Genomic DNA, 24,931 nt, shown 5'->3' with positions numbered 1-24,931 from the left:
ACACTTTTTCATCAAGTGTCAATGTTAGGCGACAAACTATTTCCTCAGAACCCACAGGCACCAGGGTTTGTTGAACAACATGAAAAGATTAAAAATACTTTTTTTTATGAATCACAAACTCCAACTTGTCAAATGCCGTGGAAGCCAAAGTTCATGATGCTCACCTTCATCAGTTCTCAACACCTGTGGCGACCTCACTCTTGGCATCTAGGTTGAAACCCGAGGCACATTGCTTCCAAAATTAACATCCGAGCACAAAACGCCCAGAAGAACACGGCAAGTGTTTCCAGGTAAAAGTTCCTCTGAGAGGCACGATGTCGGACACGTGGTCTCTGAAGATTGACAGGGACTTTTTTCCACTTGACGTCATGTGAGCAGATGATCTGGAGGCAACAGATGCACAGGGCAGTGCAGCGTCAGTCATGTTGATGGAATCCAGTTATCAGTCAAATCAAAGCGGGTCGATCAGTCCAAGTCGTTGGTGTCGAGGGTTCGACCGAACAGGCAGACGGTGCAGCCCATGACGGCGGACAGGGTCAGGATGGCCAGCAGGATGGCCCACCAGTAAGCCTGCGGACCAGAACCAAGGACTCTTGACATGTAGCAACAAGCAAATGTGAGGTTTTAACATCTTTGAACTAGAACTTTGAACTTGTTTTTTTATATCTCTCCTATTACCAATGTTAAGAGTGAACTAGCTTACGCAACAGAGTAGCATTAGCCTTGAAAAAAGAATGAATCCTTAATAAACAAAAACAAAAAACAGTCAGGAATGCTCAAAACTATTCTACCGTATCTTTTAACATGTTAGAAAATAACCGTTTAGATGAGTTAGCTTTAGCATTAGCTGTTGACATTTTGTTCTACTTTCTTAGTACATTCATGCCTCAGATGACTTTAAAGTTCATACATTTTCATTGTATTTGTGAAAACTAGCGTTTTATATATATAGGAAACAACCAGAGCAATAAACCAACATGATTTTTTAAAATTTTGTTCATTATTTTTCTTGGTCACTTGAGTTTCCACTTAGATAATAAAAAGTAATCACTTCATTACTCTGTATTAATTAAAGATATTTAATTCAAATGTTACGGAAAAAGAAACCAGTGAAAAATAAACAGTATGAGGAAGCAAAATTATTTTTAACATCTTTGCTGTAACTCATTGTCAGCTGCCTGTTGTGATAGTAAAGTTTTCCATTTCCAGCCGTGTCAGCGACTGTAGCCGTGAACAAACAAATTAAAAGCCGGTCCGTGTCGTCGGCGAGCGCTGAGATGCTCTTCAACATGAACATTCCTGATTCTCCGTGGTGTCACGAGAACCGGAGCTCCCGCTGAACCACTGACGACAGCTGAACTCAGACCAACCACCAACACGAGCGAAGATCAAACGTCTGACTTAGATCGGCTTGTCTTGAATGATTCTCACCACAACTCTTGTTCTCACGAGCGTGAAGATCCTACTGAAGATATCAATCGTTCGCTGTTACTTAATCAGAAAATAATACTGTCAATCAAGAGAAATAATAGAACATTTATTTTTTACTGTGGAAAAGATGTATGCCTGTTATTGTTAAACACGTTTTAACTCTTTATTCCTTAGAATATTTGGTTAAAACTTCATTGGTGTTGAAATTATGATCTGACGGATCAAATCCTTTATAGTTTTGATTATCATCAGCTCACAGCTCAGCAGCACCCCTAGTGTTAAGAACACGTCATTGACAGGTGAGACAGTAAGTAAGTAAGTAAGTAATTTATATTTATAGAGCGCTTTTCCAGACCAGGGTCACAAAGCGCTTAAACAATCAAAACAATATTCAATGAAGTATATACTCTAAAGATCGAGATAAAACTGATAACACAACTGGAGTTCCAGAAAATCAAGGAAAAGCCTGAACAAATAAAAACGTCAAGATGTTTCTTAAAGGAGTCAGTAGACAGTGAAATAACTTTCTTATGTATTTGTACATTTATCTCTGTCTGATGCTCAATGACAGATTAGTGGCTACGCCAAAACATTCTGGTTTTCCATTAATTGGTTGAAGGTTTTTACACATTTGTATTAAATATTATTTTGCAATGTAAGGAATAAAACTCCAAAGAGGCTCATTAAAGGACAAGCTGGAGCTTAATAATTGAGTTGTCATGGAGCATTTTACTCACTTGTATACGATAGATTTTTTATGTTTGTGGTTTGAGTTTCATTCCTACTTTGTTGTTTGGCTGAATCTGGTTAAATTGACTTCTAACTGTTTTACGATCTAGTTATTGAGCCTTAATCAGACTTTACATTAAAAAATAGTCATTCAAGGACTCTCCCCTCAGCCTCACCTTCATCCACTCTCCGAGGTCATCGAACTCATCCAGGTCCAGCACGAAGTTCTTCAGTCTGGCGATGGGACCGTCGGCATCAAGAAGGCGACAGATTTGGAACTTGTCGCAGTAGCCTTGGTTGCCGAAACACGGAGCTCCGCCCACGAGGGGTAGAGCCTTGCCCTGGAAGTGACGGGTCAGGACGGAGGAAGTGGTGCTGGCACATGTGTCGGACTTGCCTGTGAACGACAGAACTCCTTAGTAACGACCGTCTTGGCACGGTCACGATCCATAATCCACTTCATGCTTTACATCCCTCTCTGTTATTGAAATCAGTTTTTCAATTGACCTCCTGCTCCTGGTTAGTAATCCGTCATATCGGTTGAATATCAAATAGTTTAGGCCACATGCTAACGTTGAGCATGTGGCCTAAACTAGTTGTCGGCCATCTTTTTTTTTCTTTAAATGTATCCTTTATTCATCCAGGTTAGTCCCATTGAGATTTAAATTGTACAATATAAGAAAAATAAACAAGATTACAGAATAATAACATTCACAATTGCCGATAGAGTCCGACGTGAAATTCCCGACAACAGCCTTAAATTTGTTTAAAGTCACTAGATTCTGAAGCTTGAGTTGCTTCTGCAGCTTATTTCATGATGACGGCGCAGAAAACTTAAAAGCTGTTTTACCCAGTTCTGTACGAGCTCGAGGAACAGTCATAAGCACTGTATCCTGGCACCTTTACGATACATTTTCGAGACAAATACAGGGATAAATAACAAGGAAGTTAACCTAAAATCGCCTTGAAGATAAAACACGCCAATGACTAAATCGTTGCACAAAGAGAGAAGCCAGTTTGATCTGGAGTACAGCGTACAGTGATGGGTTAAGGGTAATAGATACTGTCAGTGCACGATCAGGGAAATTATATTTACTGTAATATAAAATGTATATAGCTGATAATGTAATGTCAATTCTAGTCTCAAAGCATCAATTAAATAAAAGAGTAAAATGAATCTTGGAGTCTTTACTACTGATCTCAAACCTTGCATCATCCGTAAAATACAAATATAAACTTTAAAAAGAGAAAATTGTGTCATGTTTAAACTGATAGTTGAAGACAAACGTCCTGATGTTTAGAGTAAAAGTAACTCACAAACATGAGGATTAGTTTCCCCTTTCATCTTAAAAGTGAGGCTTTGAGAATAGAAGAGACATCGCATTAGCGGCTAAATAAATACAGTTGTGTTGATCTAATAATATATACTGTTTTTTGTCTGAAACTGCTATAAAAACATGGTGAATCAAGACCGACCTTTGCACAGATTTCCCGGGACAGATATATCTATGACGGGACTTCTGTCTCTACCAGTTAAAACCATAAAACTTGGTTGTAATCATCTTTGTTTTTCGAAAGTTGTGTTGCATTATCTTAAGTTCGTCATAACCAAAGGGAGTGAAATTTAGGGATGGAATGCATGACATGGAGCCTGCTCAGTGTGTCTGAAATGAAAAGCTAATTGCTAATTGCTAACATGGGCTGGCTGAAGCTCTGGGTTGAGCATTAAAATCTATTTAAGATACTGTCAATGCTGGTTATGTTTCCGTAAAAATAATTCTATAACCAGCTGCTCAGAAAATCTTTTGTTTAAACATCCAAGTGGTTCCAAATTCAACTGTTCTAGTTGACTCCCTTCAGAACCACTTGGATAACCATGACCCGGATGGATGAAAACCAACATGATTTTATAAAATGACTGCTTTTTTCTTCCCTGAGGTCATATTCCCAGATTACACTGCCAGGAAAGAGTGGCTCAGAGTCCCGACATTAACCACATTGAATTGAATTGCTTCAGCGGAGGAAGGTTTTTTGCAAAATGTCTTCCTCCGTTGATACAATGTGTTAAAAATCTTAATCAGAAGTCACAACATGCCACCGGGAGTGTGTCGTAACCAAAGCTACATTAGCAAACATGTTTTTTTGTCAAGACCACAGTTCTGGCTCATGCATGGCCTTGATTTTTTTGTGGTGACCCAGTGGAAAGTGTAACACACAATGATAACCCGAGTGCATATAGAGCCGGGCTGATGGGCAGGAACACGAGGTGATGTAAACAGATTCCTCCGTCACAGAGGACTCGGGGATCATGTGGTTACCGGGCTGCTGGCAGCACATGTGGCATTTCTCCTTCATGGAGTCTCCGGGACAGTCGCACTGCTGCAGGCCGTGCTTCACGCACACCGACTCCGAGCAGACCTGTGCGAAGAAAAGTCATGAAGCTTCTCCTGACCTCGTTATCAAAAGATATCTTTAAAAACCAATATTACTTAATTGGTACAGAGGCGTCAGACTTCCTGTTTTGAACTATTTAAAAGACACAGACTCAATGACGTTATCATAGAGCCACGAACAGCTTTTATTGTCTCATTAAATCTCGGGATGTTGGTCGGATAAACGCTCGCTCCACCTTTGAAACATTGTGTTCGCTGTCAGGTTATTAGAGGTCAATCCTTCACTACCAAAACAATGAGTCAGCTTTCACAGCAGGATTGTTATGCAGAAGAGATTCTACTATCCTGCACGTGAGATCATCTTGTTTCAGAACCAGACGCGTGATACAAACATATCAAGGATGGAAAAGCAGCAAAGATGCTTCCCTTTAAATGTGTGATTGGAAACCGCATACTTGATGAATGAATCAAAATGTAATAAACTTTACAAAATCTAAGTATCAGACATATTAATACAAAGAGATTTCAGTGACAGTTAACGGAAGAGATTGTTTTATTACTTGGAATTTCTTACGCTTTTCTGGACTTTTCTTCGAGTTTGCTTTATTTTTGTAAATGCAGGTATTGCAGCTTAACCTGAGAATTAAATATCTGAATATTTGTTGATATTTTACTCACTAGTATGCGCTACTGAATGTATAAGTACTGCCTGTTTAACTTTAAAGGTTAACTTGTGAAAAACCAACTCTCCTGACATTACATGTTCGAAAAGTCTTTTTCTCCAAGATGCAGTAAGTCTCTCATCATGACCATGTTCTGAACTTATTACTTTATAAAGTTCTCCCCCGTCTGAAATCTTGGCGAACGAGAGGTTACGAGAGCAGAGTCCATTATGACGTAATAATAGTTTCACTCCTCCTCAAGCCAGCTGTAATCCCGCCCCACTTTGTTTATACCATGAGTCTCTTGGAGGTGGAGACTTCGGAATGATGATGCACGGTAACAAACCTCAATGTTTGACCAATCACAGCAGAGTGGGTGTGGTTATGATAAACAAGAATTTTGGAAGGGCATAAGATCGTTTTCTAATATAAATATTTCAATGAAAAGAGAGTTTTGTAGAAACAGACACATACTGATGAGTACAATATATATATATATTAACATATATTTAAAAGATTAGTTTTCCTTTAATAAAGCGAAGTCTTGATTTAATTTTTACAGTGGAATTGTTGTCATGACATTAACGTGGTGGATGATCTCGGTGTGAGCAGCGTGCTGGTCTTACCCCGCTGATGCACACCTGGGTGCCCCGACTACAGAGGGTGAGGTTTTCCTTGGAGCTGGGTGGTGGACAGAGCGAGGAGGATCCTGAACACCAACTCTCCTCCTGACAGTCCGTCTCCTCGTCACAAACCTGCCCGACAGACTTGAAGTCGCACGTCTGAGTGCAGCACAGGCCCTGACTGGGACTGTCGGGGGACACCGGCGTTGACGACATGCTAGTAAACAAGGATTTGAGAGGGCTTGATACCTGCAGACTTGACCAGGTTTGAGGAGACACTGGACACCGATGGGATGTCTTGCACTGTAGCAGCATGGATCCGTGTCGTTGTGTCCAACATCGCACTCCTCCCCCTCCTCAAGGATGCGGTTCCCACAGATGGGCTGATCGCTCACTGGTCGACATCAAGTTAATATTTATAGTAAAGACAGTAAATATTTGTGGTGTGGCTCACCTACGAAGCAGTTGTCCTTCTTCAGGTGGAGGATGTTGCTGATGTGGCTGAGGCTGCAGGGGGAGAACTTATCGTTGTTTTCACGAACCTCCTCCGCAGCGTAAGGAAACATCAGGTACCGGCCTTTGCCTCGGTTGGAGCCGAGGTCCCCACAGTTGGAGCCCTCATCGTGCTAAATTAAAAAAACAAACATAAAACAGAACAAAATAAATCTTATTTCATACTTTAAAAACTACAGAAGAGGAAGAGGAGTTTTTGGGGATTCAGTGTTCTGTTTCTCTGAAGTGGGATTTGAACGACCGTATTCATGTGGCCTATTTGAGGTCATTAATCATGTTTTATTATTATGAATGACTAGACTCTTTATGTGACTATAGGGCTTTTGATTTAGGAATTTTGTTCTCAGTTTTCAGTATTTATTTCCTCTCAAAAATATTTAAGCGAATATAAGTAAGTAAGTAATTTATAGACCAGGGTCACAAAGCGTAAAAGAATATTTGGGAAATATGTGAGATTAATAAAGGAATATAAAACAGTACAATACAATAATAATGCTTACATATATAGCTTGATTTTGTTACTCAAAGTTGAGGCCCCTGGGGCACCAAGGCTATTAGGGAGTTCACTTGGGTGTTAAATATTTGTCGAATAATAGATTATAGTTTCCAAAACCTTCCATAAACCTATAAAGGGATGCAAAAGTTCGATCATTTTATGAAAGTAGACGTATATTCAGTGTTACTTAAGGCCGTCTGAAGAGTAACAGTTAACCTACACCAGGATCAACAATTGTGCACGTATGGACTTGCTCGCTCCATAAAAAAACATTTACTTTTGGGGGGAAAACTGGCTTCTTTCCAAACTTGTTCCTAATGCGACACTGAAGCACCCGTCACCGTGGCCAATACAGAGTCACCCAGGTGGATCTAGTCTCTAGGAAACCACTTTCTGTATTAGAAACCAGAGATTCTAGCTGAACCCAGACTATACTCAATGAGGTGTAACTGTCTCCGGTCCAGCTCACGGTGCGGTCTATGATTCATTCTGAGGTCAAGTTTCTTTGACAACGTTCAGCCTGGAAATAACACGACTTGTCTGTCGCCCGAGCACTTCTGTGGCCCAGAAAAGAGTTTGACAGAGCGAAACTAATCAACTTGGGAGGGAATCCTGGACAACTTAAGCGTTAAATAGGTGAAACGAGACTAAAGGTTGGTGGTATTCAGGGCAAAGGGGAGTCTGGGGGTGTTTTCTATAGGCGCACATGTGTGTGTGTGTGTGTGTGTGTGTGTGTCTGTGGACATCCGTTGGGATTTAGGTGACAAATCAGAGAACATTAATAATCAGTATTTATTATGTGTCTGTCACACTAAACAAGGTTGCAACAGCAGCACTGTTACCATGGAGGGACCTGGAAAAAAAAGCCAACATTTAACGAATGTTGAAAGATCTGACCTGTGTTTGCTCAACCTTTTTTAAATACCATTGTACTTTAAAAAATAAAAAACTAGTTGATGATTGATCAATGTTGCTTCCAATCTTCTGTCTACACGGGAATCGCTCGTGATATTGACCTGGAGTTTTTTCCTGTCCGTGTGGGATGTTAGCCAAGCAGCTAGCCTAGCAGCTAGCTTAGCAACTAGCCTAGCAGCGACAAAGTTTGTCAATAACAATTTCTCATGTCAAGGCTTCGATACAAGATGGACGTTACAGACGAGCAGTATGGAGGTATTTGGATTATTTTAAGTGTTTCTTTCGAACTGAGCTCTAGTTGATACATTAAAATGAACATACACTTTGGTCTATAACTCTAAAAAGGAACAGATTACTCTGAAAATAGTCCCAATCCTTAGTTGACATGAGGGTGAGTATAAGATGAGTGAAGTTTGAATTTTGTTCGTACACTTAAAGGTAACATCTAGCGTGCATAAGTGAAACAATCCACAGTTTTTGTCCAAGAATGTGTCTACAGCAGCAGATGGGCCGGGACAATTCAAGCCTCCTTACGTAATTCTCTAGTTGTTAAATACAAATATCTGCATATGTGTGTGTTGTGACTGACCGGAGCTCCCAGACTGTGGCCCAGTTCGTGAGCAAAGGTCAGCTGGACTTGTCGTGCGGGCATGAACTGTCCAAATTTCTGGATGGTGATCAGACCCGTGTTCAAGGAGGACCAGTGGTTCTTTCCAATCTTGGCGTATTTGGAACATATTCCTCCCCAGTTCCCTGAAGAAGAAACAATCGGAATCATAAGCACAGTAAGAACATGGTGAGAACATTGTTGCATAACTCCACTAGAGTCACATTAGACTACTGTGCCGAGCGGAGCGTTATCGACGTCAGAGGCCCTTTTTAGGGATAAAACACACACACACACATTGGTACCTCTACTGGATTCATGTCAAAACCTTTTCCTCTTTACCTTGGCTTATGTAATGTTATGAACACGATTCCTAGAATCAACAGTACACATCACGTGGACCAAAAACAAAGAATCAACGTCAATAAACGATTTCGGGAAGTGAGATCATACACTTAAATATGTGTGAGTAAAATATCTGTGAGTTCCTGCTTCTTTGTTATTAAACACAATGAGACTATAACCCCCCCCCCCCCAATAAATTTGATGCCAGCTGAAAATGAAGCGAACAATTGATGGTTTAACGCCATCCTTTTCTTACGATATATCAAGGGAATGACCTCTGTGTGGCATGTGTACATCTGGTTGGAGGTCTCAGTGGTTCCCAGGCGCTCACGTTTTACTGGTTTATGTAACACCTCTTACACAATCTGATCGGCCGCACCGGCTTTGGGACGTAAGGATTGTGGAACATCTGTTGGAGATATTCATCAGTGTCACTGAGAAGTGTGGGAACCCGAGGAGGGCAAGGTGAACTGGTCTGATGTCCGGTGACGCTGATAAAAAGGACGAGTTAGAGGTCACACAACAAACTCTAGCCTCACGGAGGAGCTGGGAAGTGAATACAGTGTCCTCTTGATGCAGTTGTGATCAATAATGATGGATTTGGCTTCAAACCAACGTAATCGCTGTCCCTGTTGAATTACATGTTTGCAAAGTTGAGACCAACTCTGCTTTTTCCATCCAAATTCTGGTAGTGATTCCCAAACACTCGCCGCTTTTGACCTAAAATGCTACTCCCCTCGACGGCTATTCAGGGAGCTGGATTTCCTAGAAGGAGCATTTCTTTGAAAGGCTGTGGATTTTGGCAGAGCAAGCAGCAGAGGGGTTGTGATTTTGTTCCCGCCTGCTTCTCGCCTTCACCGCTGAAAGGAGCAGCAGTGAAAGACTCCTATTATTAGCCTGCTGGACAAATCGCCATCCGTCCATTGAGCCAGGCATCATGCCTAAACCTCAGGAGAAAGGATGGAGTAAACACCTCAAATACTGTTGAAGCTCAGGATAAGATGGTCACTAAATACACCAACATGTTGTTTAACTTGTTGTTGTTGGATAAATGGTGTTGTTCTACCATTCATAGCGAGCAAAGTAATAGATACTTAGCTGATCATAGATGTGGAATAGTTGACATTCACAATGGAGAAAAAGAAAATCACTCAGAGGGAGCCCATTATTTTCACTCATATTGTGAGTATTTCCCGCAATAATCCATTTTTCTCTCACCATAATGAGATGCATTTTTAGCATTTGAAATATAGTTGGTAGCAATGAGCTCAACTAAACATCAGGTGTCAAACATACACTTTATTCAGCTACTTCTACATTACAGAAAGTGACTTCAAATGATTGTTGTATCCAGATGATAATTTCAGATACAACCAAAGAAGACATCTGTCATCTACAGCATTTAATCTTCATATACTATATTTGTATTTTTTGCTGGGGGTCATACATGTGGGTAAGTTACCACGTGCATCCAGAAGCAAGTCTTTTAAAGATTCCAGAAGGTCACCTTCCTCTGATGTTCACAAAGTGAAAAGTATCTTCTCTTGATTCTCTTAAACACAATCTTTCCATTACCCTTGAAAAGGAGCAACAATTCAAAAGTTATTTAATGGAAAATCCTGGAGGTAAAACTCTCAAACATCACAAAAATGTTTTTAGGATTCTATACCTTTTTTTTCCAGAAGATATTGAAGTATTTTGCAGTAGCTCAGTGGAGTCCTAGAGTGTGAGGTACCAGGTCACATGATATAGTTAGATACATGTTGACGGGAAAGATTTCTTCATGTTTAATAGCAATATTACTCTCATATTAAACACCCTTGATTGATTTGAGTTTTAAGTAACTTATAGATGATCATGGCAAGTTGTTGGGCTATTATTTATAAGGAGACCTTCATAAAAAAAACACTTCCTAAAGTGAAACTGTTATCATGTAGTTTTTTTTAAATGTCACACTTGGGTAGCATTAAGTCATGTGCTTCAAAGGCTGCATCTGATTGGAGGAAGGTGACGCAGGAAGAAGACGTGTGCAGTCTAAACTGCAGCACTAGTCAAAGAGGTGACAAGGCTTCCATAGAAGGACCAAAAAGATTGTAAGCAGGCGTCACAGCAAAACACTTTCTCCGATATCATTGAAAATGAGCACGTGTGACAGGTGTCAGTTCTAGACTCACGTCTGCAGCAAATTTCAACTAGTACATGACCAGCTTAGAGTTCAAATGACTCTTTCTATTCCTGCTCTTGTTTTTATTCATAACAAGTCTGCCCCTCACAAGTACTAAGAGTTGTTCTTTCATTCATAAAGTTTTTGTCAAAAACATCACAAGTGAATCAGGTTTTTTGTTTCTAATACAAGCTTCACAACAATGTTTGACCTCTGAAAGGAATTCTACAATCTTGTTTATTAACTTGTTTTTTAGGGGAGTGGAATTTTACTGGTGTTAACCATGAAGTGCACAAACCAAAAAGAAAACCCAACCCCCCACCCCCGGCACGAGTATCAAGACGCTATGGAGGGCGGTATGGGGGTTGTGTGTGTGTGTGTGAGGGGTGAACAGTGAGGAGGACTTTCAGGCCCATATATGTGTCGTCGACGGATCGACTTTGTTTGCTCTCTACGTGGGAATTTGGTGAAAAGTGGGTTATTAAGAGCATCTGGTCTTCCAGGTCAAACATTATCCAGGTTTATTTCCCCTGCTTAGTCTTTAGGTTGGTCACATGGGAGAAAACAACAATGTCATTGCCACAATGTGCGTCTGTGTGCTCACATGAGGGTTTACCGTGGAGATCACGTTGAGGAATGCAGCTGCCAAGACATAGAGGAGAGAGAGAGTGTGTGTGAGAGTGTGTGTGTGTGTGTGTGTGTGTGTGTGTCAAAGGTTCACTGGTACCAATCACATGCCATGGTGGTTGTCTGCTCTCACGCCCCTCAGCTTGGCCAATCACTCATAAGATACAATGTCATAGAAACTAGCAGGTCCTCAGTCTACTCCTGCTCAGAATCGCCAACTTCTGACTCAATAAAATATCAAATCCATCTGAGATTTACTTGTTCATCAGAATCATTCTTGCCAGGTCGCTAAAAAAAAAAAAAAAAAAGGCTTCCAGGAAATGTTCTCGGGCTGTTTCACATCTGGTCTACGTTCAACAGAACCATTCATCCCATTTTCATGCTAATCAACACATGGCTGGAACTTTGGAAGTTTACTCACGTCTTGTTTTGGTCTCTCCAACCAAAACATGGCCACCAGGAGAATCCTGCATTTTCATTACACAAGTATGATGAGGATGCCTGTTTTAGAATTATTTTAAAATAACAGTAGTATTTTGGAGATTATTAAGTTCATTTATATGTTAAAATACTTTTTTTTTTCCCTTAGTCAGGAGCAATACAAGAGAAAAACTTGGAAAAACAAGTTTCCATATTTCATTTGTCTGCTTTGCACAGAAGCAGAAAACAAAACAAGTTAAAAAAAAAGAAAACAAAGAAGATGACTAAGGAAAATAACTACTTACAAATTAAGGAATAAACATTGCATTAATGTTGCATTAATATTCATGATAATTCACTATATTTAACTTTTTAAGTTAAGATTTTCATCGATGATCGTGCTTGATCCCACACTGGATTTTACGCAACATTATCCACATGACTGTCGTCGCTCCAAGGCAATAATAAATAACGTATGGATTCTTTAAACACAAGATGGTGTCAATGAAGCTCAGACGCAGTGACGTTGTTGTGGTAAAGCAAGCGTCGGACTGCTGAGTCAGCGTGAAAACCAAAGAGAACACTATGTGAGGAAATTCATCTTCTTCTCTGGAAGGGCTTCTTTGATCCTACCGCAAATTTTCACTATTTAAAAACAGTCTTGGGCAAGTCATTTAAATGTAAAAGTGGTCGCTCACTCACCAGGTTTGCCCTCGAAGGCGAGTCCCAGTATCCCGCTGTAGTCTCTGTTGGTCAGCAGGTACGACAGACAGAAGTTTCCATAGTTGACGTCGGAGTAAAGACTGAGCAGCTTTTCAGAGCCGATGTAAATATGACTGAGAGGATCCTTCATGTCATCTTCAGTGACCACCTGGTATGGATGAAATCACCATCAACATCTTCTTCTAGTCACTGTCATGGGTTTCTTTGTACCGATGTATTATCCTGTTTAAAAAGTAATTTTAAATAAACTATAAATAGATATATCGATATATACATATATATATACCTATATATATCTTTGGATCTTAGTTCCTAACACAACACGAGTAAGAAGAACTCTCCACAATTCTTAAACATCTTGCATCCATCATTCGTCTCTCCTTCAGAGGTCATGAAGGAAGTTGTCTAAACAAAGAGGCCCAGGTTTCCTTAAGTTCTTCTGGCGGACAAACCAATGAACTATTGGTAAGATCCGAAGATAAATATAGGCTAATCCTACTCTTTGGTCTGTTCCTATTCACCCAGATGAATTCATCATGAGGGATTCCAGATCACCTCAACTCAACCAAGGTTCACCTGAACTAGCTAACCTCTACTTCAGTGGCAAAGTGTCTTTCGAACTAGTGTATCTCCATGTGTTTTCTGAACGAGAGTTTGATTGGTGTTTGTAGCTTCTTACACGCAGAGATTTCACTCTGAAGTTGATCAGGTGGATTCCATCGAAGTCCACCCTGTTGTAGATGTCATTCACGGCTCGTATGTAGGAGGAAACCTGAGAGACAAACATAAGACCGAGAGAATATTCTTCACAAAGGATCCTCCCTTTCATGATCCGAGCTGACCCGTTAGTTCATTAAAAAAATAACATTTTTTTCATGAGTAGGAAGGATCTTCTTCTATCTCACGGTCAGAGCAGACGTAGTCTTGGTGCCACGTGAAACTCAGTCACATGCAGAGGCCGGAGACATAAATACTGTAGTCACAGCAGGGAACTCCAAGAGTATAAATATTGACACCTTTGACTAGGTCGACCTGGATCGACAACCGCGTTTGTACGACAGCCAAGGATCCATCACAGCTCTGTTTACACCTGTGATTTCTTTTCACATGACACACGGTCTGGCATCGAACCAGAGACAACAAGCTCTCAGGTGGAAAGAATCACAGGAAGTCTCGAGTAGAGAGAAGCTCACGAGAGACACAATGCGGCAAAAATATGATTTGTTTTCGATATTGAATTGAGTTTCTCAATTTAACACTTGACTCTCTCTTACTATTACACTGTGGTTAAAAGATCTAATCAAGCATTTTCTTAAAATCGAATTTGCCACAAGAGGAAACACATCCAGCCTTTATTAAGAAATGACAGCCGATGTAATTTTATTAGACGAAAACTGATCTTAATATCACATCAAGAATATTGTTATTTATTGCTTCTTATTGTGTGCATTGACAAGTTCTTATTGTATTTGAAGCTGCTTATTGTTTCCTTGTTTCTAATTTAATTTTTTTTATCCTTAACTTAGTGAATAGTTTTCCATTTCACAGAATATTATTTTGTGGTGCAGTTGTGTTTTTAATTGTTATAATGTCCTTCTTCTTATTGTCTTGTCTGGTTTTAAATTTAGAAGAATTAAGAATTTTAAAAAAAAGAATCGAAAGATGTAATTTATATTTGATTAAAACATGCTTTTGATGCACCAAATAATGAAAACAAAAACAGAACTGGATCCGATTGAGTCCCATAATGTCTAGAACCTGGATTATATTATTTAATTTATTCTTCTTACTCGAGGTAAACCACCAAGACATTATAAATAGTGGTCTTTGTGAAAATGTAATAGGTCCTGACTAAATAAATCTTAGACCTGATTAAAGTGGCAAAGTGTAAATACTTCAAATGTAAGATGTCAAGTCACGTAAATCCTCTTACCTTGTAATAAGAAGGTTTGTTTCTATGGCAGTTAAATAAAGCTTTGATTTCATTTTGTGATTTAAATCTGACTTAAATCAAAATGTAATCTGTTTACCTGAACTGACCCTAGATCATTTCAATAAATAGGATTTTTCACTGTCTTAACTGTCTTGGTGTTAGGTGGCAGTTCAATAACACACAAACGATGTTCACCAAGACACTTTGAGGTTAGAATGTTCGCCGTGTCGGGGCTCAATGGCACTTCTGTTCCATCGCTGCTCAGGCCCGGAGTGTGTGTGCTGGATCTTAGGTTCATCTGAGGTAACTCCACTCGTTTGTTCTCACTGTGAATGTTGTGGCAGCGATCTTTTTTTTTTCTGTCTCTGTCTCCGGCCTCAATGTTCTGACCACATTCATGCTGTCCTCACTACTGCTGCCATGACAGCTGTCAGAACCTACTTCTTGAATTAGAAGCAATAAATATCTCAGTGGTTCACAAACAAAATGTCACTATTTGTCATTTGTTTACGTACAAAATAACCATCAGCCTGGAGTCAACTACACATTTGAGCTGGTGTTGGTTATAGGAAGTTAAAAGATCTCAGGTACATTGAATAAATTAAGTAAAGTTTCCTCCTTATAAGGGAATTAATGGTAGAAAATGAAGGAATGAATTGAAATCCAAATACATTTTCTTTTTTTTGCTTTTCAATATAAACATTTCTTATTTGACTTCAGGTGGTAGTTTTGTTATTAGTAAGATATACTTATATAATAATATTATTATATGTAAATATATATATATATATTTAGATGAAGGCTAAAGTTAAGTTGCTGTACCATTTTTAAATTAAAAAAGGTGGAATATGACATGAATATAAGTATAGTGCTAAAAGCTTCCCTATCCAATTCAAAAACATTTGCTGAATTACATTTTTACCGGGTATTTTACTTTATTATGATTTAATCAAAAATTTATAAATATTCTTAAGCTAAATTAATATAAATATAAACTCTATAAAAATACTAATAACATTGATGGTAAACAACAAAACAAAAATTACACTATTTATATTTTAAGGGACTTAGAAAACAAAGTGGAAATTTAAAATAATTCAGTTAAGACTTGGGTTTTGAAAGTTTTGAGTGTCTTTCGCGGCAGGTTTGACTGAGTCACCTGAGCCACCACAGCTTCCACTGACTTGAACTTCGTGTAGTAGAGATGGTCTGCGTGGATATGAAGCAGGCAGCTGGTCTTCGACTGGTCCAGATTTCTCCTGGAGCGGCTGGATGCTGCCTCCTGTAGGACACGAGCCAGAGAGAAACAGCTTCAGGGTCTAATCTGATGCTGATGGAGCATTGATGGAGAAAATAATGGCACCAGGAAGTAGCTTTAAAAAAAAAAAAAAGCGTACACATGGTCTGATGACTGAATAACATGACAATATGATCTCATGTGTTTTGAAAAATTATATTTAGTGTCCCGGTGGGCGACAGAACATTTCGGGGAAACACATCCTGCACCAGGAACATCTGCTCAATATATTAGAGATAATGAGACAGTGGGAATGGTCCCTTATTACAAATGGATAAATGACCTAACATCCGTCTTTGACAATGGACATTGTGAACAAACATTCACTTGGCAAAGAACCGACAACAACTAGATAACCCAAGAGGTTAATCAAATAAACAGCCAAGGTCATCGGGTTGATTTAGACGCGCAATGGGAATTTGAAATATATATATATATATATATATATATATATATATATATATATATATATATATATATATATATATATATATATAAGATTTGTCTCCGGTTTAATACAAAAACAATTGACGACTTAGTGGCTCAAATGTCAACAAAGTGTAGTGACCTCACATATCGATTTACTGGGAAACATGTCAGTCACTCAGCAACAGCTCCGTAACCAAAGGATGGAATGACTCATAATTCCTACCTCATCAAATTTGAGGGTTTGGGCAAGAGCATTAAGACGCTCGGTGCCACAGAACCCATCCGACCCGGCGTCCACTGATGGCAGGACTGCAAGAAACAAAACAAAACAACGTGTTCCAAAACACATCAAGAACACACAACCTTCTTGTTTGAAGAACACAATTATTGATCAATTGAAGTAACAGGAATGTTATTTTTTATTTACTGAGTAGTGACTCTTTGCAAATGAGATAAAGTTGAACGACCCCGGGCGAACAAAGAAGTCACAAACTCTGAATCATTATGGACACATTATTGAGGCACAACATACAAATAATTCTTGTTAGTATATATTCAGAAGGAAATAATATTACTCACTAATGTTACAGTGACCCAAGTTCCTAATCATCGTACAAATAATGCATCATTTTCCTCTTCTATTTTGAACAGACCAGAGAAACATTCAACAGACAATGTAGTAAAAACCAACTACATCCCATAAAGAGTTAATGTGAAGAAGTAAAACAAGTGAATGCCTTTTAGCCTTCTATCTATCAAGAAGTTTAGTTAATGTCTACATTTCCAATAGGTTTTTCTTAATGGATTCCTTTCAACTTTTTACCTGAATAAGTTCAAACAACCGCTGTTATGAATTTATGACTCGGTTGTGGTTAAATTGCACAGGCAGCTTCTTTATCTCGACTTTTACGACAGCTTTTCATAGTCTGTGCACTCTCCTTCCGACCACGAGTAGAACCATCAACCAGCATCTACACTTTCACACAGTTACCATAAAAGAAAGCGTCAAAATGTGACTTTCACGTAACTATCTTTTCTCAGGTCATACTGAAATCAGACTCACACAGCAACTTATACATACAACTTTTTTTTTAAAAGAACATTTAATGGTAATAATCATGTTTTGTTCAAGCGAAAGCTGCCTGTGAGTTATCTAAAATGTACCTATTGTGACCTGTGGGGGGCGGTAATAGGCATTTTCCAGGTTGAATTTGCAAGGAAACTGACAAAGAAGGAGAAGGAAGGCAGCAGCAGATGCACACCTTTGCTAGTTTTAAATCATTTGGCAACAGTTTAGAAATAATCAACCATTATCAAGAGACAGAAAATGAAACTAGCACGAGGCTAATGCCTTGCACACACAGAGGTAGGTAATCGTATAAAAATTATCCTTTTACAATTCAATCACATCGGCGTTTTTTAATGAAAGTTGTGATGAAAATAGCAAACTGACTGACAGAAACTGAACACTTAAGGAAAAAGGATGCAAAGAGTGAATTGTTATTTTAATAGCTTACGATCTAGTCTAGTCTTGCTCTTTTCAACTCAACATTGTGACTCATCTGGTAGATTTGACTTCATAACCACACCTCTACTACTTCTGAATTGAAGTGTGTGAACAGATGGATGAGCGACGAGTGCGAGGACAGCTGCAGTCATGGCAGCTTTTACATCGACACAATTATGCTGACTACGAAGTATTCGTCCACACTTAAAGCGGAAGAAGCCACTGGGGTTTTGAAGGGGAATAAAATAAGTTACGGGAAAGTACAGTATATGCAGGAAGAAATCAATGATCCTGTAAACATAAAAGTCCAACATGTTGGAGACGTTACGACTGGAGCTTTGTTCCGCTTCATGTTTGTACTTAGTAAGGTATGAACGGGTCACATGACAGCTTTGATCACTTCCACGTGTTTATGGCAGACCTGGGCAATGTTTCCCAAGATTAGCGACCCGCCGTAGCCGAGGCCGGTGAAACAAATGAATCCGTGTGTGTGTGTGTGTGTCGGAGCGACAGTGACGGACACACGAGTGGATCACCCCATCCTACGAAGCTCTGGGAGCCAATCACGAGGCTGCAAATCTAAGTTTAGCACTAGCTGTGTAGTTTATTTCTTACCTAAGGACAAGTCTGTGCCGTTTGAAATGGACTACTAAGGGTTTTTACAGAAAGGTCTCTGCTCTAGCTCTTCACAAATGTAAAAAGTGTTAACACAAATCATCTTCACAACTTCAACCACTGTTCCTGACTTACCAGTGCACCACATGGAAGTGGTACATGGATCAACCCATCCAGCTATGATAGTTTTTTTGTCAGATTTTACATAAATTTATGATAAAGAAAAAATATGTAAAATTTAATTAAATAATAGATCAAATTATGTGTCTTGGATCTGTCTACAACTTGAACTTCCAGGTTTCAAAGTGTTTATATGAGTGGATAGTTCCTGATGGAGTCGTCAGTAAGTTTTTTTGAAGGTTAAATGTCTTCAAAGGGCAACGATATAAGTGTCTCCTAATCCGATCTATTGTATCATCAGTGTCTGTTTGTACAAAACTCTCTTTTCATTGAAATATTTAAATTAGAAAATGTACTTAAGCCCCGCCCACTGAAAACACTTTCTGGAGATGAAATCTTGTTTACAACAACCATGCCCACTCTGCTGTGATTGGTCAAGCATTGAGATTTTTCACCATACGTCATCAATCCAAGAAGTCTCCACCTCCAAGGGACTCGTTGTATAAATAAAGTGGGGAAGGGGTTATTACTGCGGGGGGAGTGAAGCCATCATTACATCATAATGGACTCTGCTCTCGTAACCTCTCGTCCGCCGATATTTCAGATGGGGAAGAAATTTATTAAGTAATACGTTCAAAACATGGACGACTTTAACACTTGAAATGTGTGAATGAGTCAGCAAAGTTGGGTTATGACATAAATTTCCCTTTGAGAACCGGAAATAATCCTTCAATGTCATTGTTAATCCTTTTGCACACAGTAGAGAGAACAAAGTATTAAGACAGTAAATTACTTAAGTTGGCTAAGCCAGCAAAGTGAAGATGCAGGCTCTGGTCCTCTACCGGCCTAAATGTTTGAGTTGAGTTAAATATGTTTGAGGGTTGATCTGCTGGTTCACTTGAGCCTTGACTGTGTGACTGAAATCTGAAAAGGATCTGCTGGTTATCAAACAGAGAGTGGTGTTGTGTCAAAATAGATTTACCAGCCAGTGAGCATGATTCTTCCAGTTGGAGATTCATAAATAAGTTACAGGAAGGGATTGATTTCAGATTGTACATCTGTGACGTCACCAAACTTTTTCTGGCCAAAGTTTGGAAGCTCATCTGTGATCAAGGCTTCTTAACCCTTCTGTTATCTCAGGGTCAAGGTGACCCAAAGGCCTGAGAACAAATGTGTTTGAGGTATCCCTTGTGTTGTCTCTGGGTCAATGTGAACGTCCTCCCTGCCTTCCATAAATACATAAGCAGTGGTGGAGGTCGTTCACCTTGACCCAAAGACAACACAAGCGGTACAAAAAGCACTCTTACCGTTGAAACAGACTACGGTCGAGAGGCGTATTTCAGGGGGTTGAATTATCATGAAACCACACCCATTTAGGAATGATGGGAAATTAAATAACCCCCCTACAGTGTATCGATTGTGCAACTAGTGTTTAAGAACCAGTTTGAACCAGACTGTAAATGTTTTTTCATTCTTTTTTTGACTTGTCAGTATGTAACATCTGGTCTTTCTCAAACAGTCACTCAATGAACTGCACGCTTGTACCCTTCCATATTGGCTTCACCTTTTAAAAACTTGCTTTGCTCTTCGTAAGTCTCTTTAAAGTAGGACTAAGCATCTCTGATTCTATCGTTAGATTCAAATGCAAATTATGACAATATCTTTTTAGTTTTTAATGACAAAGAACGAGTTCTGGTATGGCGGCCAAAAAGACAGTACATGCACTAAAACCAAATGTCATAGTTAGAAATCTGTTGAAGGTTTACAACTACAGTGTCTTGGGAAAATAACTTCCTGTTTAATGGTCAACTCCTGTGCACTATCTTAAAAAAGCATCATCCTTTATATGACTATTATGGCTCTAAAGAAATAAACAACTCAACCTCACAAAAAAGATCTTTGCCTTGGGTAAATTGACTCAAAGAAAAATGATAAAAAGCTTTCTTATGAAGATTGTCTCTAAGACTCAAAAAAGGTTGCTAAAAAGCGCTATCGTTTTTCTTTACTCCCATAAAAGATATACCATAAAGGTACTTCCTTATTGCTAACAAGTGATACAGACAGAACTACAGACTACTACACAACTGATTAGACAGACATGAAGTACTGATGAATGAATATAGATATTCCTTGAATGGTATCTGAGGTGCAACAGTATCGTTCCCATTGACTACATGCATTACACAGTTTCTGCATCTACATAAGTTTGTCAAATCAACACAACAACACAGGATGTGTAAGTGGACAAAGGAACATTGGGACGGTCCCTTGTGTCCCAAAATACGAGCAGTGTTGGAACCAGTGATTGTTTTTATTTTGAATGCGACAGTTACCAGTTTCCTGCAGACATCCTGGTGTGCGTTACTTGATGCTTCACACGATCTTTAGCAACTATTGTTTGGCCTGATATGAAAAGCAGGGGTTTGTGAATACCTACGAGACATTCTTCAGCGAGGACTGCATTATTGTAGAATTCTTAGTAACTGCTAACTGCCGGCTCAGCTCCCCCCACATCCCTCTCCTCTACATTGATACCATCCACCATCTGGCCACACCCCGTTTACTTTCTCAGAAAGTCACACCATTTTCATTTTGCCTTTCCTTTGGCTGGCCCACCGCACTCCCAGCCCCTCCCTTGTGAACTCAAAATAGTGTCTGCTGAGAGTTCAATGACTTCTAATAACCTCAGTCTGGTCACACCAGCAGATCCAGACTGAAGCTGATGATTCCACAAAGTATTGTTTTGTGTTTGTTCTTTGAGGTTTAAGGGGATCCAGATCCATAAACACTAATTTTTAATTCTACACACACGTCCACAGTATGTTTTTTACATGAGGAGAAGTCTCTTCTCACCCGCGTCGTCCTCATGGTAGATGATGGAGTGATGGTCCGCCGGGCCGCCGGTGTACCTCTGCAGCGGTTCGACGTGATACGCCCCCTCCTCGGTGTGGATGGTTCCCTCAAACTGACCTTGTAACACGGACCCGTGGCATGTCGAGCCGTGTTCACCTGTCAGGGCAGGTCAACAAGGCATGAGTTTCGCCACATGTGCTCTGGACTCTGGTGACACTTTGTGATCGGAGGCTCATAGGAATGGGTCGGATATCAATATAAGTGGTGACAGATGTATTCACCCTCCAGATGTCCTGAGTAGAGATGGGAAAGATCAGCTGATTCGAAAGTGTTTCCACCGATCACCTTGAAGTCCCTTGAAAAAACCTCAGCGTTTCGTCTCAGTCGGAGTCGAAATGTCCTGCACAAATAAAAAAAGAAAAAAAAGAAGAAAAGAAGGAGTGAAATCCACAGTTTAGAAAACTAAACAATGCCGATATTGTGCTTTAAATTAAATCACCTCTTTGAGATGCATTCGTATTTCAAAAATAGTTTTATTCATGGGGACAGCAACACAAGAACCTTCTACAGGTACAGACTACAGGTAGAAGGTTCTCGGCTCGGTCTACCTTGCAGATCTGGATGTCAACATGCTTAATCCGACAGAACAATCTCCAAGTTCCTCCACAAACACTGAGATTCTCAGAAGGTCTTATTGGGAAAACTTAGATGCTGTTTATTGTCAATAAACTAATAACAATTTGGAATTATAATCAAGTTCTTTTAATCACTCCTCAAATCCTAGACATTGGAATCTCACCATCCTGACTGAGACTTGAAATACTGTTAGTTAAAAATGTTAAATATAACGTTAAAATTATATAAATCAAAGTCGTATACACTGTATTTCATCAATTGTAACTGTTTTTTTCTTGAAACTGTGTGAAGCTAAAAACCAGTTTACCTTTGATAGGCTGTGAAGTCCAGTTTCACGATATGACCGCTCGGTTCTGAGGCTCTTTTAGCTCTAAGGTGCTCGTTGTGTAGATGGTCGCGGTCGTACGATAGTCCTTCATAATGTTTGAGAAAAGGGCTGATGGAAGCGGCGACACCTGAAGTATGAAGAGTAGAAAATCAACAATAATGACTGTGGTCAGAAACATTGTCTAAAAAGTTGATTGTCAACGGCAACAAACACTGAAGGCGTTTAATGCTGATGTATCAGTGCTGAAAGAAGTTATTCTCTGTTTTGGATAAAAAATTAAACAAAAAGGCGATAATGATGTCCTCAAACGATGGCTTACAGAGCAGTCTTCGGAGAGGACGCGGCAGAATTCACTAGTTTTAGCACATCAAGTACACTAATGAAGAGAAATCTTTTTTCGTGAGCTCTGTCTCTTTCATTGAGTGTAGACTAGAGTTCTCAAGATTAATCTAATGTGTTGATTTAAGTATGTCTTAAATAGATGTTGGACTCTATTGTATCATCAGTGTCTGTTTTAAAAAACTCTATTGTAATTGAAATATACATTAGAAAATTATCTTAAGCCCCGCCCACTGCAAACACGTTTTCTGGAGATGAAATCCTGTTTACCATAACCACACCCACTCTGCTGTGATTGGTCAAACGAAAAAGGTTTGTCACCGTGTGTCACCAATCCCGGAAGTCTTCACCTCCAAGTGATTAATTGTATAAACAAAGCGGCCGTGATTACAGCTGGTTAGAGGAGGAGTAAAGCCATTATTACGTCATAATGGACTCCACTCTCATAACCTCTCATTCGCTGAGATTTCAGACGGGGGAGAACTTTATAAAGTAATAAGTTGAAAACATGGTCATGATGAGAGACTTACTGCATCTTGGAGAGGAAGACTTCAACATTTGATTAAAATAATATTATTAGTGAACATGTTGATCCAGTTCGTAGTATTTTGTTTGTTGGTTCACCAAAACTTTGGGTTTTATTTTGTAGAACGTTTTTTTACTGACTTAAGTAAGTAAGTAAGTTTTTCTCAGTTGAAGGAAACAGTTTCTGGTCAGTTTTCTACAGTGTTGAACAAGAGACATGTCTTTATCAAATACAACATCCAGGTTTCTCAGGCTCAGTATGACAGACTGACCTAAGTCACCCAAGTACTGACTCAACCCTTAGTCAAATTAGAGGTTAAATCTTCTGTGGATAAGGTAATTTTGATTTCAAATTGTTCATGTTTGTCAAAAATAAATCTTTAAATAATATGGTATTGATTAAACATGTGTGCTTCTCTTTCTAAGCACAACAGTTCTAATGCTAACACTCACAACCCATAATAGTCGTAGCAGGAGAGTCAATAGAGACACTTGTCCACTCTTGCCTTAAGTGTTATTGTTGTATTTTCTCCAGAGTCACAAAACAGTCGCTAACAAACAGGTTAGCGCAGGATTAGCACGCGAGGAAGACACTGTAGACATCACTGGAGGGTTCTTCTCTTCTGGGATCATTCCTGCTCAAGCATTCTTGAGTGGACAGGTGAAGACACGTCTGAGGTCAGTCGAACACACGGCAAAACAACTTCCACTCGTTCACATCCTGAAACACTTTCTTATTTAAGTTGAATGAACGCAAACCCATCTTTACATCCAATCTACCTGAAGATCTCCCACAAGTGTCGACCAGTAGCAGCAGCAGCAGCAGCAGCCAGCAGCACAGTTGAACCTCCATGTTCCCTGCTAGCATGAAGCCCCCTAAGATTTCCTCTTCTTCTTCTTCTTCTTTTTCTTCTCCTCTCACATTTATTCCTTGTTTTTGCTGCTTCTGTCCTTCTCCAGCATTGCTCTCGTCTTCCCATGAAGGAATGAGACAAAGTTCAAGTCAGAACGAGCAGTAAGAGGCAGATTCAGACTTGCATGCTAGCTGGTCAGAAGGAGGGATGTGGGAAGGAAAAAGATCCACAATTGAACAATGAACATCTTATCGTTTAAAATGTGAGTTTACCGGCTTTGACTGAGAGTTTGTGTTGACATGAAGGCCATATTAGCTGCTAACAGTTTTCTGGTAAGGCAGTGCACCATTATAAAATACAATGAGTCAGCAGTTTCAAAATAGTCTGATAGCATGTAGCATGTTAGCTTGCCAGGGGGAAGGCTATGAGAAGTCCAGGTGTGGATTAAAAAATATAAATAATAAGATTGTAAAACTGCACCAGAGCAGCAACTGTTACTTGTGTTTGCATTTTTTTAATTTAAAAATGACTGTCAAATAAGAATTTGCCGACATGTTCAGGAGTTAGCTCCGAGATAGCATTAGCAAAACAACAGTTCTTGGCTAACAGTGCAGTTACAAGTATTTCATTGAAGTGAACATGTGTTTCAGTCAAATAATTTAAGTATTAATTATTTACAAAAGGTTGACTAGTACTTTTGCTATTGCACTATGAATTGTAACTTTATTTTTCTCAAAACATACAGAATTATAATGAAAAAGCAACAAAATGTGGAACAAAGATTATTATTATTAATTTTTTTTAGGACATATTTGTGTTTTTTTTTATAAATACAGGTTCAACTTCA

The 24,931-nt window shown here is 39.3% G+C and overlaps 1 protein-coding gene across 1 annotated transcript; it reads right to left on the bottom strand.

The window, feature by feature from the left end:
• LOC148085519 (disintegrin and metalloproteinase domain-containing protein 10) lies at nt 1-24,222 on the bottom strand. Its single transcript, XM_087783737.1, has 15 exons — nt 24,011-24,222; nt 22,346-22,493; nt 21,684-21,802; nt 21,403-21,558; nt 16,531-16,616; nt 15,741-15,863; nt 13,328-13,420; nt 12,628-12,796; nt 8,352-8,515; nt 6,293-6,464; nt 6,088-6,232; nt 5,842-6,025; nt 4,479-4,578; nt 2,337-2,557; nt 1-570 (listed from the first exon to the last, which is right to left on the bottom strand). The coding sequence occupies exons 1-15, from the start codon at nt 24,096-24,098 to the stop codon at nt 466-468; spliced, it is 2,073 nt and encodes a 690-aa protein (XP_087639863.1). The 5' UTR covers nt 24,099-24,222; the 3' UTR covers nt 1-465.
• Between the last annotated feature and the right edge of the window lie 709 nt (nt 24,223-24,931).

The sequence above is a fragment of the Callionymus lyra genome, chromosome 2 (genome assembly GCF_982586985.1).
Source record: "Callionymus lyra chromosome 2, fCalLyr1.hap1.1, whole genome shotgun sequence".
NCBI lineage: Eukaryota > Metazoa > Chordata > Actinopteri > Syngnathiformes > Callionymidae > Callionymus > Callionymus lyra.
This window is presented reverse-complemented; position numbering and strand designations above follow the sequence as displayed.

Excerpts from the sequence above, each read along its gene's own strand:
- LOC148085519 (XM_087783737.1), bottom strand. The coding sequence starts at position 24,098 with ATGCTAGCAGGGAACATGGAGGTTCAACTGTGCTGCTGGCTGCTGCTG. Across the intron at positions 8,516-12,627 it reads CGCCTTCGAGGGCAAACCTG|GGAACTGGGGAGGAATATGT; the intron begins GTGAGTGAGCGA and ends TTTCTTCTTCAG. Across the intron at positions 6,465-8,351 it reads GCCACAGTCTGGGAGCTCCG|CACGATGAGGGCTCCAACTG; the intron begins GTCAGTCACAAC and ends TTTTTAATTTAG.